Source organism: Pseudochaenichthys georgianus, chromosome 4, assembly GCF_902827115.2.
Source record: "Pseudochaenichthys georgianus chromosome 4, fPseGeo1.2, whole genome shotgun sequence".
Lineage (NCBI taxonomy): Eukaryota > Metazoa > Chordata > Actinopteri > Perciformes > Channichthyidae > Pseudochaenichthys > Pseudochaenichthys georgianus.
Window position 1 is genome coordinate 20,002,062 of NC_047506.1, and position 17,450 is coordinate 20,019,511.

Below are 17,450 nucleotides of genomic sequence, written 5' to 3' on the forward strand. Positions count from 1 at the left end.
AGTATATGTACTCTTAATATTTTTTTAATCAAATATAACACGTAAAAACAATAATTCAATAACGTGCTTTAACCACTAGGCACACAAGGTACACACAGACACTTGTATGTACAACATCTGAAGATGTGTAGTTTTATTCATGCTTTCACATAATTTTACAGCATATTGCTATACTATTTCAGACTCAGTATTTACATTCTTACATTCAAAATTCAATCCAATTCAAATCAGTAATATCTTTAAAAACTACAAGTCCTATTATATCAGCTGTGCACCGTTATGGTGTAAATATAACCTATCTATGAATTATATCAAATGTAAAAGTCAGCCGAATTAGTGTTGATACTGCAAGGAGACGTATTGTGTGAAGAGAAATTGAGAAGTTTTTTAATTGTTGATATATTTATGATCCACGTCAAGTATTCAGTTTCGGCGGCATTTCTTCAGTTTTTCCAAAGGTCTTCTCATCAGGGCGCTCTAAATAAAGAACTACGGCATATCTGTAATATGTAATGCAGCCAAACCGTGTATTACAATGCCGTTATGTGATGACTTTCAAAGAGAAAAGCAAGAACACTCGGAATTAAGTATTATTTTAGTCTTTTCAAATGTTTTCCGGATTTCATCTAATATAAACACCAAACCCCAGCATGCATTGCGGGTAAAACATCCAATCAGCGTAGCTGAGAATCTTGGGTAATCGCTCGAAATGCCCACGTCAGTTTCCGGTTATTTTTATTGTTAAATTCAGTTCCTGACGAACGCCAAAAAAGACCGAGATTATGGAATTAAACCAATAAATAAAAGCAAGGATAATTGTGTGTTATTGGTGAGTAAATAACAGTGTGTTATTTTGAAAAGAATAATAAATTAGAAGGAAAAAAAGATTTTAAAAATACGAGGCTCTGAGCCCCGTGTATTTTCCTCACAGACGTAAGGTAATCGTCGTCATAACTAGCAAACTAAACATCATGTACATGTACTGCACAACTAATCAGAAATAAAAACCCATTACTCGTATAAAATGACATCAAAACGCATTTTAATGGCCAAATGAACCTTAAAATAGGCATTTTCACCGAGAATAACACGAAGGACAGCCATTGTTGTTGATCACGTGGTCTGGGAGCTGTTGCAGCGTCCATAGCAACCACCTTAGCAACCATGAATGTGTACACATTCATGAAGTAATCTTCGTCATAACTAGCAAACTAAACATCATGTACATGTACTGCACAAATAATCAGAAATAAAAACTCATTACTCGCATAAAATGAGATCAAAACGCATTTTAATGGCCAAATGAACCTTAAAATAGGCATTATGAAGGTCTATGGACGCCCTGCCCATAGAAGCCTGACGGGCAAGGTGTCCGCTTACACGTCACACACACACACACACACACACACACACACACACACACACACACACACACACACACACACACACACACACACACACACACACACACACACACACACACACACACACACACACACACACACACACACACACACACACACACACACACACACACACACACACACACACACACACACACACACACACACACACACACACACACACACACACACACACACACACACACACACACACACACACACACACACACACACACACACACACACACACACACACACACACACACACACACCTGTTTGAAGAGCTGCAGGTTGACAGCCATGGACAGGAAGTTTTTCATGGTGCTGGATCGATGGTTCGCAAAACTCTCCTCACAGAAAGTGATGGGCTCCCCCTGAGAAGTACACAGTCACATTATTGGTAGAAAAGGTAATAAATAATAATAATTCATTTGGCTCCTTTTTCTTTGTACCAATCTGTTGTCCAACACTTTTACATTTTTCAGGAAATGAGCATGTGGTGCTTTGAAATGCAGGGGGGGCAAATAAAGAATATGGTTTGTCATGTGATTCAAAGCACTAAGACAAAACAATCTTCCTTTATCATTATGCATTGTAAAAAGTATTTTTAAAAAACCAGTATTTCAATTGATTTATTCATTAGTGGGCTAAGTGCGGCTGAAAACAGAGAGACAGGAAGGAAAAGAGGAAGGATCAAGCAGGAGGAAGAAGAGTATTAGAATTAAAAAACAGTCCTTTTTAAAACAGCTTCCCTGGAAGAGCACAGACCATATCCCCCGGACGAGAAGACAATGTCCCAGTCAACTCCCCAGTACTCTACATGAACACATTATTTCTTTTTCTTACATCATGTGTATTGGCCTGTGAGCTATAGACACAGAGGATGGCAGCAGAACCACTGCGGGCCAATCACACACAGCCCTACAGCCATTTCAAATGCATGTTTTCTCATATTTAACATAATTCTCACATATTTCAATGAAGCTCTAAATTCTTCGGGTGTAAAGAAAATGTGCTTTTGTCTTTTCCAGGCTACGAGCACAGTGTGGCACAAACAACTTAACAACACCGGAATCAACCTCATTTTCCAGGATGGGCGCATGATACTGTACCAGTGGCCCACATTACATCACAGGGATACTGCTCCACTTACATCACTAAAAGTTTTTTAGGCGTGTTCTCTCGTAAAAGCCCAGTTGAAAGTAGCTTGTTGTAGTTTAATCAGCTTTGCCATTTCTATCTGGGTGCTACAGCCGCGGACCATAGTGCAGCTGAACACTGAAAAGCATGCCGAGACAAACAAATAACTTCTACTGAGAAACTTCTAACACTGGGTCTGTTTACAAGTTAGTATCCAACAATGTTTTGGCCGAACCCCAACTGATACTGCTGCTTGAATAATCTAAACACGGTTTAAAACAACTAAAGGAAGAGAACAACACTCACTGAATCTCTTTACCAAGGTCATACGTTATACAAGAGATTGCAGCTTTAGAAAAAAAGAGAAGCTTATCATAGCAGATGTGTTCAACGTGCCAGAACAAGTGGGCAGTTCTCTGTGGATCAATGTTCAGATCTAGGGGGAACTAACTGTATAAGACGCAGTAAGTTTACAAGAAATCTATGAAAAAGACAATATCATTTACTGTCAGAGATTAGGGTATGTGGACAATTCTATCTACGCACATATCAATATTCTACTGTACTCTTTTCATCAGACTATCAGAATTAGATTGTTTGCCAACCAAGTTTTCACGTACAAGGAATGTTATTTGGTGTATTAGTGTATACATAAAAAAGTTATAATACACAAAACACTTTCAAAGGTAAAACAACAATGCTTACTTGTACATTAACGAGTTGATCAGCATGTTGGAGTATTTATAAGTGAAAGCATTGTTCCGCACGGTAAAAAGATTTAAGATGGAAACTCCAATCTGTGCTATTAATGATGTTCAAGATTCCAAATGTTTTAAAAACAGTTGTCATTAGTTTGTTTGTTGTCTTTCTGCATTTCACATTGGATTGAATGCATGTCAATCTCTCTCTTTGTTGTCGAGTTGGTGTTATTTGTAGGTTTTGACTGACTGCAAACAAAACTGAGACTTTATTCTTACAGATCAAATTGTTCTTGTGCAAGACATACTTACTTTTGAACACGTGGTGGGACGATATGAACTGGTTACATGCCCACTTGAGTTACACTTTGGCTTATTCTGCCACTGAACAGTAACGAGCGCACACCACCGGATTATGCCCACCCACACACCTGACTTGGCTTCATCAACGGTGGTGAAAACTAATTTGAACTGCTATTTCAGGTTCTTTTTGCCAGACACGTGTGCTTCTCCGAGGTGGTGAGAAGCACCTGGGGACGCATCAACGTGAGCTGAAATTGATGACCTAAGAAATGCTGCTCTAATCAGCTGATTGCTTCTCAACTCATTATCATTTTCCAGTATTGTTTCATTTACATCTCAGCAAGACTCCAACAAAACATCCACACCCCTCCTTCTGTCGGGGCATACGGGCCTGTGAACCACAGCGCTCGGAACAATCACTAGCAGAGTGATATTAAACAAATATCAGAGCGCAGCGAGTATCATCAGTATCTCCATGAAAGCAGATGTGCAGTTTGTGCATGTATGATAACTCCATGGCTTTTATTCAGATCCTGTCTACAAAAAAACAACCAGTGCGAGCGTGAGTGAACTGAGAAATGACTGCATGTTGTGCTCACACATACACAATCACACACATACGCTGAGTCTCAGTGCTTGTGTCAGAGGGGAGGCAGTTTGTTCGTATACTGTCTGTATACAGAGAAAAGAGACAGCATCAATAATGTAGCATCTTGACTCCGGGAGTCCACAAAGTCCAATTAATCTCAAAGCCAAAGGAACAAAGGCTTTGCTCTTTGACAAACAGGACATGCTGTAGTTTGCTCTGCTCTGACTCAGACTTGATAAGCAGAAAAGATCTAGAAAATAAATGTAAGAGGGGCTTAGTAAAACACCAACGGTGGCTAAAAGGGATGTTCAAAGGAACGTCCTGACTCTTTTCAGCTCCTTTGACATTTCACTGTCTCCGACAGGCCCACCTTAGCTCTGTCTCCAGCTGAAAACACACCTTTTACCTTCAGTCAAACTGCCCCAGTCTAACCAGAACCCAGTCAAATTTTAATCTCTTAAAAACTGGTTGCTACTGAAGGGCTAATATATTATATTCATGACTGATAATCTTTCTGCTTGTGAGAAAAAAATACAATATTTATACCTAATATTTAATCAATTCAATGTTTTTACATCATACCCAACCAGAGCATGATCAGTTTAGAAAAATCATAGTTACCACCGCCAAGGAGGTTGTGTTTCTGGCTTGCTTTGTTTGTTTGACAACAGGATTAGGGCAACATAACTGGCCCAATATAAGGACACTTGGTGTTGGAGTGGAGAATTGGTCAAAGGAGAACCCATTACAATTGGATCACTCAAGGATCATGTGAATGCTGCCTTGGTATTGGCAGCGTACTGCACTCTCTGAGTGCTATTTAACATTTAGGTTTGTTTGCTCTGCAGTTTGGAGATTTTAAATGCTCAGTTTAGCCAAAGAACAAAACGAAAACATTATTTCTCACTTACATTCCGATGTTTTCTGGTGCCATCTGTCCCTATAAAAATGTGTTCTGTAAATATCTCAAGATAGGGTTTAACTGATCCCTTTAAACCAGATAACTCAATGTATGCGTCATACTTTGGGTTTGATGGTAACAAAGCATATAGTATACAAATTGAAATTATTTTTGGAAATGATGGCTCCAATATGGCACAGCGATTTGATAAGACAAGGTGACTGGTAGTGATCAAAGACATTGGATCCTTACAGGCTTATATCTGAGGGCGTCTCGGTAGGATCCAAACAGAGCGGCCTGTGCTCTCAGGAAGGACCTCGCCACACCACTTCCTGTTGCTGTCGACTGCTTCTTCAGCTTGCTCTTCAGAGAGGACACCTGGTGGAAAACAAAAGAGAGAAAGAGAGGGACAGAAAGTGAGGGAAAGGGAAAGATAAGTGGGAAGAGGAAAAGGGAGAGATGGAGGGGTAAAAGTTAAATTATCACCTCTGAAATTGGTGGAGGAAACAGCTAGCCCATTCTGGGTGTGAAGTATCACATTTGCAGGTCATCTCAAAAAAGGAAAGGGAAAAAAAAGGAAAAGCTTCAGCCTTTCCTGCTAGCTTCTCTGTTGTGCTGCTGGGAGCACCTGCTGCTTTGCTAATTGAGCAGAGGACGGGGGGCGGGGGCGTGAGGGAGGGGACAGAAGAGAGGAAATGGAAACTCGTATTTTGCCTTTCCACTTCTTCCTCCATTTCCTATTCTTCTCCTCTTTCTTACCAGTCCTCCCCTCCTCTGTTGGCTCTCCCAAACTCCCTCTAGAAAGGGACACTTGACATAAAATGTCTTTAATTATTTCCCCCCTCTCTTGGCTCTGTCTCCAGGACTCCAGGCGAGAGTGGAGGAGTAGCAGGCCCGAGCTTGTTTTAGGATGACAAAAGATTCACCCCGGCCAGCGGGCCCTGGGGAGTCCGGGAAGGAAGTTGTCAAGAGGCTCTCCTCACCTGCTCAGCAGTAGTCTGACTGTGTGGTGGCAGAGCGAGGAGGAGGGGGAGGAGGAGGAGAGCGAGGGACTGCTGCGCTCTGTGTGGGCTGTGCCAACTTAGCACAAAAGCACAACAGTTGATTGGGTTGCACTGTAATGAAGAACTGGCTTGGATCACAATGTTAAAGAAATAAGATTTCATAAAGTTTAACCATCAACTTCAATTAGTTTCATTGTAGATCCTCACTGAAAACCTTTGGAGGGTTTTATCTAACATTTCTAGACTGTGTATCATCATATAATAAGCAAAGCCTTGTACATTTGATGCTTAAATTCTCTATATGGAACTCAGAAGAATGAAATCTACAGATTTGAGCACTACAACAGGGCAGAGTTGTTCTAAGGTCTAACTTCCCTCTGCATTCTTCGAACGTTGGCGAGAAGTCTGACACATGAAGCACTGATGAAAGTGTGTGTGAAATAACAAGGAACAATGTGAATGAACCTTTTTGGTTAGCAGTCTGCCTATTCGATTGAACACTGAACTGCATATTTCACCGGTCCATTCAATCACCTCTTTATAGAGTGCTACTTGGACGTTCTGTGGTCAGAGTGTGTGTCAGATATTTGTGGACTAATTGTCTAGCCTTTCCGCCCCTGAAAGACTGCACATTACATTTACAACTCCATCTTTACAGTACATCAATATCATGCATTTTTAATGCTGCCAATGGTTGTACTGTAACAGTATTTGTGGGCACGAAGTAACAAAGGATGAAAGCAGTAGAACATTTGAAGTTGTGTCTACCATTGTACAACCCCAGTTCTTCTGTAATGGAAAACTATTTTGATCAGGTCTACTTCAATCAGAGGTGGCCATATATATCATGCTGTGTAGCCACAGCGTTAGAGGGATATCGTGGTCTGGCATCTGCAATTAGCCTATCTGGAAAACTTCAGGGAGGAGAAATAAAGTGTGAGAGCAGCTCATACAGAGGACAGGCAGAAAGAAACAGAGGCTGAGGGAAAGCGAGACAGAGAGAGTGGCAGTCTTAAACTGGGACAAAGACAAAACGAACAGCGTGGATTCCTCTCCCCTGGGCTTTCTCACTCTCCACAACGTCCCCGCGCTGCCATTGCAAATGCTCATAGGCATCAAACACCAAGTTTATCACGGTTAAATTAACAAATGCCATCTCCATATTCACTCATTGTGCTAAATGCTTTTATGTTTATGTAAAGCCTTTTCTGGAATTAATATTTCATGTTTATGTGCGTTTTCACTGATTTTTTTCTCATCCTCACAAATCATTAAACTGTCTTTTTTTTGAGGAGGGGGGAATCAAAGCGAACACAATGTCAGTCTAAGTGGGGGAGGCATACCCCAAAGACTGTCAGAGAAGACGGGATAGCGGAGTTTACTGTGCACACAGAGTTCTGTACAGCAGCTTTGAACGGGTGAGAGCACTGCCGTGGCAAACACTTTTTAATGAGGTTGGGACACAATCACTTGTGTTATTTTACCCAGAGAAAAACGGGTGATAAAGCAATAAGTTCAAAGTTGCACTTTTATTCACGAGTGAGATTAGCCATGGTGCAAAATACTGTTTTTTTAGTCAAATGATTATTAAATGATCACATATAACAAATATAGTAGAAGTGCATGACAAATACCAGAATATGTTTTTTGCTGACAGTAAAAGGAAGCACAGTCCGTAGTGTGCTCTTTCACATATCGGAGACAAAAAATAAATGTGTGTTTAGTAATTGGATATTGAATATGGCGCCTACGCCACAATCATCAGGTATGCCTCCGCGGTAATGGTTCTGTCAAACTAATTAACTTTTACAGTTTGAGTGAAGCTAACGAGATGCGTACAGGCATCAGAGGAAGGCCAGGCTCTACAGGTGATAACCCTATTTGGCAGTGACATTTTTTAGTGTAAAGTCACAGTGGCGGTGATGAGATCAAAGGCAGAGAGTCCCCCATTGGGTCCAATTAGAACTATAGCATTGTACAGGGAAGGGGTGGCAGGGGGGGGAGGGGAGCGGGTGGTTGGAGGGGGGGAGGGAGGGAGGGAGAAAAAAACTGTTGAGTTATGATATTCATAATCTATGCAGAGAGGCCTTTCCAGTACAGGTCTTCTCCCCATAGCTGTGATCTTTTCAATTTACATCAAGGGAAGATGGTCGGGGATGAAAGTGGGGCATCCGAGGCGCACAGCCTACAGAGGGCAGACATGGGGCCTCATTAAGGCCTAGCCCAGCCAGCCCCAAACAGGGTTTGAAGTGCGTCACATAAAGAGCAGGGGGTCAAAGGTCAGACAAAGAACAGATCTCCATTTAACTCTCCAGCTGGAGATGGTAATTAGCAGGTGCAATGATGATCCCTGTCTGGCTGTAAGGGATGATACCACCGTAGGTGACACCAGGCATCTGTGTGGATGTGGGTGTGAGTCCACGTATGTGTACACATGGATGCACGCGGTTCCTGGTGTCACCGACAGCAGTATTAAGGTTTACAGTCAGACAAGGACCATTGGAACACAAACATCCTGCCGGGGACCCTAACTCCTATCCTACTCTCTATGTTAATACACAATGTATGCAGGTACTGTATATTTTTTTCCTTTACACCCACACAATATATAAATAATAAAATAATGTTAACGTTAACACCTCTCATTTTCTTTGAACAAGAACAGCATTATTCTATTCTCAACCTTATGAAATAATTATATTTGTATCACTGCATGAGAACTAAAAAATGTCAAAACAAAATGCTCATATAATGGTAGATGGACTGCATTTATACAGCGTTTTTCTAGCCACTCAAAAATCTATAATCAGTCAAACCACACAACATATTAAACCTGGTCATTGCTGTTAATTAGCTATTGGACATATCAATATTGTTTTCTAAATAACTTTTAGTCAAAAAAAAAAGAAAAAACATGAGTCTTACTGTCAAAATCATGTTTACTGTTGAGTACATTCTAAAAAGGCAAGTGAAAGAAAAACAAGTTATTCACAAATCACTGAATATATATTTAGATTTTCCTCTAAATGTTCACAAGAGCATAAAAAAAATCCTCCTGAATAACGACCCTGACACTTGTCTGTTGTTAAAAAAAAAAGTTGGGTTTTCTCCTCACAAAAAAATGTTTTGTTTAAGATTCTGTCCAGGGAAAGAAAGCCATGGGGACGCAATTAAAGAACTACAAAGAAAAAAAAATAGTTATGAAAATCTCCCATTTTCTTTTGATGTGCTGCAGTCTGAACTGTACACACACACGTACATAGAAAACACACACACACACACACAAATCTGAACAAAGACACAGGGAGAACCGGCATACCCACTCACACATGCACACACATTCATGTGCATATTGTGAATGTTAGTTGCAATCTTTGAAATAATTACTAACATTTCAAATAAATTATTTGTATTTCATGATTTTTTTACATTTTTAATTACCTCTTTCTGACATACGGTAAATTGCAATATTAAAGGAATACAATTTGAGTTAATTGGGGTAGATTTAACTACAATCATTCTTAACTTAACACATCAAATCATTAACTTCTAGTCTTTGGTAAGATAACAAATATTCTGAACATTAAATTATCAAAGTTTAAACAGATAAACACAAAGACGGAGAAAGACTAAATCAGACCAGCTATTAGAGCACCTTGTGAGATATATAATAATAAGTAATTCAGTATTTTGATCTGCTGCATGCAATACAATATAGTCAAGCGAATTGAAAAAGAGTGAGAAAGCAAGGGGGACAAAACTGATTTGTGTGTGTGTGTGTGTGTGTGTGTTTTAATAGGGCTATCTCATTGCCATTAGACTCTCCCCGGTGTGGGGTTACTTTGTCGAGCTGACCTCTCATAGCAGCTGAGCGGCTGAGTTTTGCATACATAATTAACTACAGCTAAATGTCATCTCTCACTTCAATAACTAACGCAGTGGGTGATGCTGCTCTCTCTTTTTGACTCCTAATCCGGAGTGAACCGCCGGCAGAACGAGTATGTGAAAATGAAGTGCAGCTTTTAAACTCCACATGAGTAAATGAGGGGCTGTAACACTGCAGAGAGAGGGTGTGAGCACAGTTCAGCGTCATTTAAAACAATCGTCACCTGTAAAATAATGTTTCAAATGAGCTGATACGGAAATTTGAAGTTAGTGAAGCACAGCCTTAATAAACAACGGGAAAATCAAATACTTTGGAGCTGGTAATTATCTGTTGTAGTCAGTGAGGCTGTTTTTAGGAAAGTACAGTATGTAACCGAGGTGGAGCGGCCACATCCCCGCACTGAGCTAACATCTAGTTAGAACAGCATGTGAGGGGCTTTTCTGTTGGTGGCTCCGGCTTATTGGATCGTCACAGGTTGAAATCAAACACTCTTGGCTGTATCTGAACTAAGAATGGAAGAATCTGGTGGACATACAAAAAAAAAAATCTGTGAGTAACAAAAGTTTACTCCTGAGCTAAATCTGAATGTCATTGATGAATGATCCTGGCCGTCAATGTGTGTGTGTGTGTGTGTGTGTGTGTGTGTGTGTGTGTGTGTGTGTGTGTGTGTGTGTGTGTGTGTGTGTGTGTGTGTGTGTGTGTGTGTGTGTGTGTTCGCCTGCTGTCGGCTGTACTCTGTTGTAGATGATGATGTAGATGTTGTTTTCTGGGAGCATCGGAAACTGAACACCAAATTAAAGCCGCGATGTTTGATTAAGTGTGCCAGGTGATCTCAGGAGAGGCGTGCAGACACAACCTCAACCCCCTCATTCATTTGTAAACCTCCAAATGCAGGCTTGAAATACAGGAAGTAGGAGTGTACGCTGTAAATTCCCCCCTTGATTGGGAATACAAATGATCAAATGTATGAAGGCTAGGAATGTATGGGTACACGGTGTCAGCAAAGTAGCGAGAGGCAGAGAGGAGGAGAATAGAAGGAATTAGGCTGTGAAGCGAGAGAGAGCATCTGAAAATAAAGATGTAAGCTGCATTGTAGCTCCTCACCTTGAATATGTGGCACAGAAAGAATAATAAATGAAAAAATTCTTCCGTCATTGGTTTGAGATCAATTGCCGGGATCAAAAAAAAATCTGATTCAGTCACACACTGTTTGTTTTCAGAATTAACAAACTCCTAATTCGCTATTCTTGGATACTTTTAATGACTAGCGCAGTAAACATCCCACCAACCAAAGCCAATTATAACTTTATCAGCACGATCTCTGCGCGGAAGAGGAACTGTGGATCTCAGAAAGAGACACAAAAATACCTTGATCTTCAAGGAAAAAAAATGTTTATTATTGAATATTTCTTTCAGTGTGCTTGTCAACACATTGATTTTACTGACACGAGCACAGTCTCGCTGAGATTAATATGATTTATTTATGTGTAAAAACTATTTAAACTTTAAGTTCAACTTAGACAAATCTTCAAATGTGCAAAATCCTGCTAAAAATACAATATGTAACAATAGTAAACATATATATTTCCATAGTAATATCCGAATGTTTATTTGTCAAAACAAAAAAAGCACAAACTAAAATAAAGCAACAAAAAAGTTCCTTTATATGCATCATTTGTCAAACAAATATTTAAAAAAGAAAACACACAAGTTGAAGCAAGGAGGTTTTAGATTGACTTTAAATAAATACTACTACAATTAATGCTGAATGTTTCCAATTGAAAAAAAAGTCAAACACAATTTTCGAATAGATTGTTGCATCCTTTTTTGACCCCTTACCAATTACTCTGTTATTCAGATTTTCCCTTTTTCTGCTAAACGGAACCACTACTGGCATAGTAGCATAAGTAATAGTCGATACATCTGAAATATTATGTGTGAACTGTGAAGTTGAGGGAAAAGACCATTAAGGGGCGGGCACAAGTGGAGCCGGTGTAGGGGTCTTGTCTGAAAGAGGGCGGCTAATTCAGGACAACTGTGAACTCTGAACCTGCTAAAAGCACGGCCACTGGTCAGCCGAGCGCTTTAATAGAGTCCACATGTGCTCACAGCCTGCATCGCTATAATTAGACAGATCTCTAAAGGTTTGCTTAAATCAACATCAGAGTGCTTTGTTTTCACTCTTAGTTAGACTTAAAAGACGCACAAAGACTGCCTGTGGCCTTCACCTTTTAAACCATTTCATGCTTTATATATTCATACAAAGTGATGCTGGGCTTTTAAAGCCAGAATAATCATTACTTTATAGGTCTCAGGGCTTCAGTTTCACACTGAATAAAGCCTGAGTGTTAAGTAGCCAGTGTTCTCAGTGTGAGAATTAGGGAGAAATGAAGAGTGTTTAAATAGCTCAGACACGACGCACGGCAGCTCAGCCCAGGCATAGAAGGCTCAGCATTAATCAAAATGTCAGGGCTCTGTTTGACAAACTGCACAATGCCTCAAACATCTTCTTGTCTGTAAACACAAACATCAAATGCCATGTGGCGTGTCCTCATCACTAACAAGCAAACTAACAAGAGACCTGGAATTCCACTCAATTAGTACCTGCTCGCTTCCCTATTAATCTACTAGCCCCGGTGAAAAGATGAGAAGAGACAGGGGAAAAAAAAGTGAAACGAATAAAAACAACAACAATTTGTTGCAATAAATATATTAATGCCAGTGAGGTTTCCGTTTCAGGTGGTGTAATTTGACATGATATGCGGGCTATGTTCTGTCATTAGTAAGGAAAAATGGTGAGTAGGGGATCAAAGCAAAAAGGCTCTGAGCCTGCCACTTAATTTATCACACGGCAAAGACAAAGGCCTTTCTCTCTGCTTCTGTCGTTTTTCAAAAGCCCTGGCTCCTTTTTATGACAAACTCAGTTTGCAATTTAATTTAGGGCTCAAGTCCCTCGGTGCAGAAAAGCACGCAGGCAGGAAGTGAAAAGGAGGTACTGCAGCCAGACAGGCACATGCAGAAGACAAACAAGCAGGAGAAGCTAACAGCGGGTGTGAAACGTCCAGGCTGGCGGCAAGAACTGTGAGAGAGACAAGAAGGCAGACAGGTGTCATGAAACTCCAGCAGCCAGGCAGTAAGGCAGGCTGGTAAACAGGCTAAAAAAGTAGGCAGGAAATTGTTTCAAATGTCGGGAAAGATCGCATTCTAGCAGGTCATAAGGAGGCATCAATGCACACTAGCAGCCATAGTATGCTGAGCAGTGCTAAGGCAGGATAACCAGAAGCGTGGGAGTGTGACAAGGTCTGGAGTCTGTTGGGCAGTGGATTGAATTATATATTGCGTGTAGGCCAGGAGTCGGTAGGCGGTGGAACCTGAGAATATTCTGTTAGCAGTGTGGGTAATAGTGCGCCGCAGCCTCAGCAGGGCCTCAGTGACTCACAGAGGAGCTTTCATACATACACCCAGAAAAACAGCTAAACAAACAGATCCCACTTCCACAAAGACGGGGAAGACAAGAACGTGGTGTGTGTGTGTATAAATGTGCGAGTGACCCCGGCGCTGTGGCGATGCTTCCTGTATCACTGACCGGCGTCAGTGCTCCATTAATTAAAGAGACGATGCACTGGCAGGTGGCTTCACTGCCCACACTGGTAATTGGCCCCCTTCTTCCCACTCTCTCCCTCTAGAAAATCACCCATCTCTGCCTTTTCTTTCTTTTCTCTGTCTCGTTCCCTCCTCCTATCTCTCGCTCTCAGAAACGTGCCAGTGGGCAGGCAGAAATGCAAGACTTTGTGAAATAATGATTAGAATGGATGGAGATGAAGGGAAGGGAGTTGCACATTTTCCCACAAGCCTCTGATGGTCGGGGAATGCTGTTCGCCTTCAAGCGTCATACGACGCGACGGGAGTTTACTTTAGACAGCCACAATCTGAGGAGCCTGTGCCGCAGTCATTAATGATGTGGGGAGGGGACAGAGCTGTACTTTGACAAGTTTCTGCATGTGTATGTATGTGTTTGTCTGTGTAGGTTTTTCTGTGTGTGTGCGTGTGCGTGTGTGTGTCTGCATGTGCATGTGAGCGTGAGTATGAGAGAAAGAGGATTTGTAATTATGAAACTTGATATGAATGAGGGAAAAGGAACCTTCTGTTTGTCATGTGTAATGCTGACTGTTGAAAAGCTGCTAAAAGGTGTGTGTGGTCGTGTGTGTGTGTGTGTGTGTGTGTTTTCTCACCACGTCACTGGGCAGGTTGTGCAGGTCATCAAAAGGACTCTCCAGGGTGTTGGTGTCCACATTCAGAATGACCACATCCTCCAGTGATCGGCTGCGTACTTTCTAAAGGAGGAAATGTCCGGTGTTATCAGCAACAGTGCTCACGCTGCCACAGTCATTTAAACTCTTCACAATCCTAAAAATATGTAAGAAATCTTCAACTCATTTATTATTATATTTATTTAAATATTATATTATTACATTTCCAATTTTGCATGCAAAAGTTGTTTTAATATTAACAATTTAAAATCTGCTGTACAAAACTGAATATAATAAATATCTGTAAAAGGCTGCTTTTGATTGTTGCCAGATTTGGGGAATCATGGATGTTTTGTATGTTTTAAATAACAAAAGCCTAAGAATATAGTTTGGTAAATGATCAAATCATGTAATTAAGTTAACATTTGAAAGGTGGGGCCCAGATGTGGGTCCTAGCAGATAAAGCCATTGCTGCACTGAAGCCCTAGAATAGGAGAAAGCACAGCGGTCACATTTAAAACCACACTTTTACGATTAGCAATGAAAAATGGCGTGTAAGAAAAAGAATGTTAGGACATCTTTACTGTAACACACACGCACTGGAAAAATGAAGAATGGCACTGAGAGGAAACATTTGGATTGCGCAAACATTTTCCACAGCACCAGAACCTCATGCATCAACAACAATACAGTGATGCTGTGTGCATCCTGATGGCGACAAATTCAACTATTATTTCAGTGTGGAACAGGATGCAGGCAGGTGTGGGGGGGAGGCAGCATAGTGTGTGAATTTCTAGTTTGTCACTTTTGTGACAGCATGTGCAGCGGAGGCTCACATGCTGATCTGGACTAATTATGTAGTGGTGGAAAGGGGGTCTGTCACGGATGCAGAGTGTGATAAATACTGCCTCTGCCGCAACTGTCAGACAGATATCACACACACACATATTTGCATTAAAACATATGCATTCGCACACACACACACACACACACACACACACACACACACACACACACACACACACACACACACACACACACACACACACACACACACACACACACACACACACACACACACACACACACACACACACACACACACACACACACACACACACACACACACACACACACACACACACACACACACACACACACACACACACACACACACACACTTACACAAGTGCAAAGCGCGCATGCTTTTAACAAGCATTCACACACAACAGCAGTGCTGGTGACGGCTTGCCCCCAACCAACACTCAGGGTTTAACAATGAAGTAGAAAAAGCTCTTTGTTCGCAGAGGCTTTCGCAGCCTTTCTCCCTCTGTCTTTTGTACTTTTAGTTAAGAATACACAGAAGCAAGACAGAGAGATAAAGATGAAAAAACCTTTAAAAAAAAAAATATTCAATGTTTTGGAATGAAATACCTAATATTTTAGACCAAAAATAAGAGCATAATTCACCAAAAGAGATGCAGCATTACCTGACCATTTATACAAAGAGGAAACACTAGGATTTTATATTTTATAATTCATATAGTGTCCATAAATGTAGTTTCGTTATTCCTTTTAAAGAAGATCATCATATATATATATATATATATATATATATATATATATATTCATATAATACATTTCATATAGTGTTCACATACATATGTCAATTTGCAGCAGCATACATCATTATGCACATAGAATATAATGATGTAGATTTATTTACATGCACATAATATGTATACCCACAAATTGACTAACGTACCTCCAGCAGACTGAGATGAACTCCCACAAAGTATGGCATGGGGGCACTGTGAATGGAGAGAGGAAAACAAAACAATATCAATATCAGATTGTTACAGACAGTATATCAATATTTGTGGAGACTTTACTAGCACAGTACATTTCACACAACCATCTGAAAAAGTTAAAAGATAACAGTTAAAGATATCTTTTTGATAATATAGACAATTAATTAACTGACTAAGCCGATATTTGATTAATCTTAAATGATTTATCAAGCAAAATAAGTATAAATCACATCCTATTCATAGTAAGGATATGTTGCCTTTAGCGGTGTTCTTATATAATTAAAAAAAGAGCCATGTTCTCAGCATACCTCCCCTTAAACAAATGAAGCTTGATTAAAAGAAGATATACTTATTCTGTATTCACTCTGAAGGTATGACCTGCCAGTAATAAAACACCTGATTGCATTTTTTTTTTACTTCAATTATTTAACTTCTTTATATTTTAACTTCTGATAATCACATATGAAATCATAAAAGCTAAGAACATAAGCTCATATTATTTTAAAGGTTCTTAACTGCTAAACATGGTTGTTAAAAAAAACTACTGTGATGCAACAGATGTGCACTGGATGCACTGAAACTAACAAACTCTGCATGAGAAAACATAATCCTAACATAGGCAGCAAAACGGATTTTCATATGTTTTTCCCTAAATCAATCTTTCAAAGGTGGGGTAGGTCATTTTGGAGAAATCAGCTTGAGTGCGCTAGAATTTGAAAATACGCAACCGGAGAAAATCTGCCACTTCCTTACAGAGCCCCTCCTCCAACACACACGAACGCGCACATGACCAATGAGGGCACGAGATAAGTTTGTGCTGACAGGCAGGTAGGCCATCCAGTTATTTTAGCTGGGCTGGCTAAAATGATTGGTCGTGCTTTTTACAGTACTACGGCTTCCACAGATGACATCTTTTTATGGATTTGTTGTCAAAGCACTTAAGATATTCATTGCTATCGGGATGTTAAGAGCATTCCATGGAATATAACAAAAAGTGTATCTCGAGCCGGTTTCTCAAACTTACCTACCCCACCTTTAAATGAATGACATAGCCACCAAACATTTTTTAATCCAAAATAATTTCCACAAAGAATAGAAACATTTAGATTAATCTGAGTGTGTAGCAGGGTAAGCAAAAATGTTCTGGTCTTACTGGACTGCTTTCACTTTTTAAATGTTTTCAGGACTTTCATTTGAGTATTTCATTTTTGTAGCCTTTGACCTATGGCCTAACCTTTAATTCAATAAGGTTTTGTAAAGTCTGTCTCGGCTTTAAGTAAGCATTAATTTAGTCAGAAATGCAAAAATAAAACAGCAAAGTTACAACTTCTCTTATTACTAACACTATTTGGTATTTTAACAATACCAATAATAGATGCTTTTGCCGGACTTCGAACGGGTTTTCCTCTAAAAAGAAGGTAAATTCAGAAAAAAAAAACGACAGACTTGGAACACTATGTTAAAG

The 17,450-nt window shown here is 40.1% G+C and overlaps 1 protein-coding gene across 5 annotated transcripts in view; it reads right to left on the minus strand.

Moving 5' to 3' along the window:
• Positions 1–17,450, minus strand: part of dennd1b (DENN/MADD domain containing 1B) — a 108,280-nt gene that overhangs the window by 27,293 nt on the left and 63,537 nt on the right. For 4 of the 5 annotated variants that reach the window (XM_034080777.2, XM_034080780.1, XM_034080779.2 and 1 more), the window contains 4 exons: positions 15,940–15,985; positions 14,157–14,258; positions 5,287–5,412; positions 1,676–1,777 (listed from right to left, as the gene is read on the minus strand). In XM_034080777.2, the coding sequence (XP_033936668.1) occupies positions 1,676–1,777; positions 5,287–5,412; positions 14,157–14,258; positions 15,940–15,985 (376 nt within the window). The remainder of the gene's footprint in view (positions 1–1,675; positions 1,778–5,286; positions 5,413–14,156; positions 14,259–15,939; positions 15,986–17,450) is intronic. The other variant, XM_034080781.2, reaches the window with a different exon arrangement.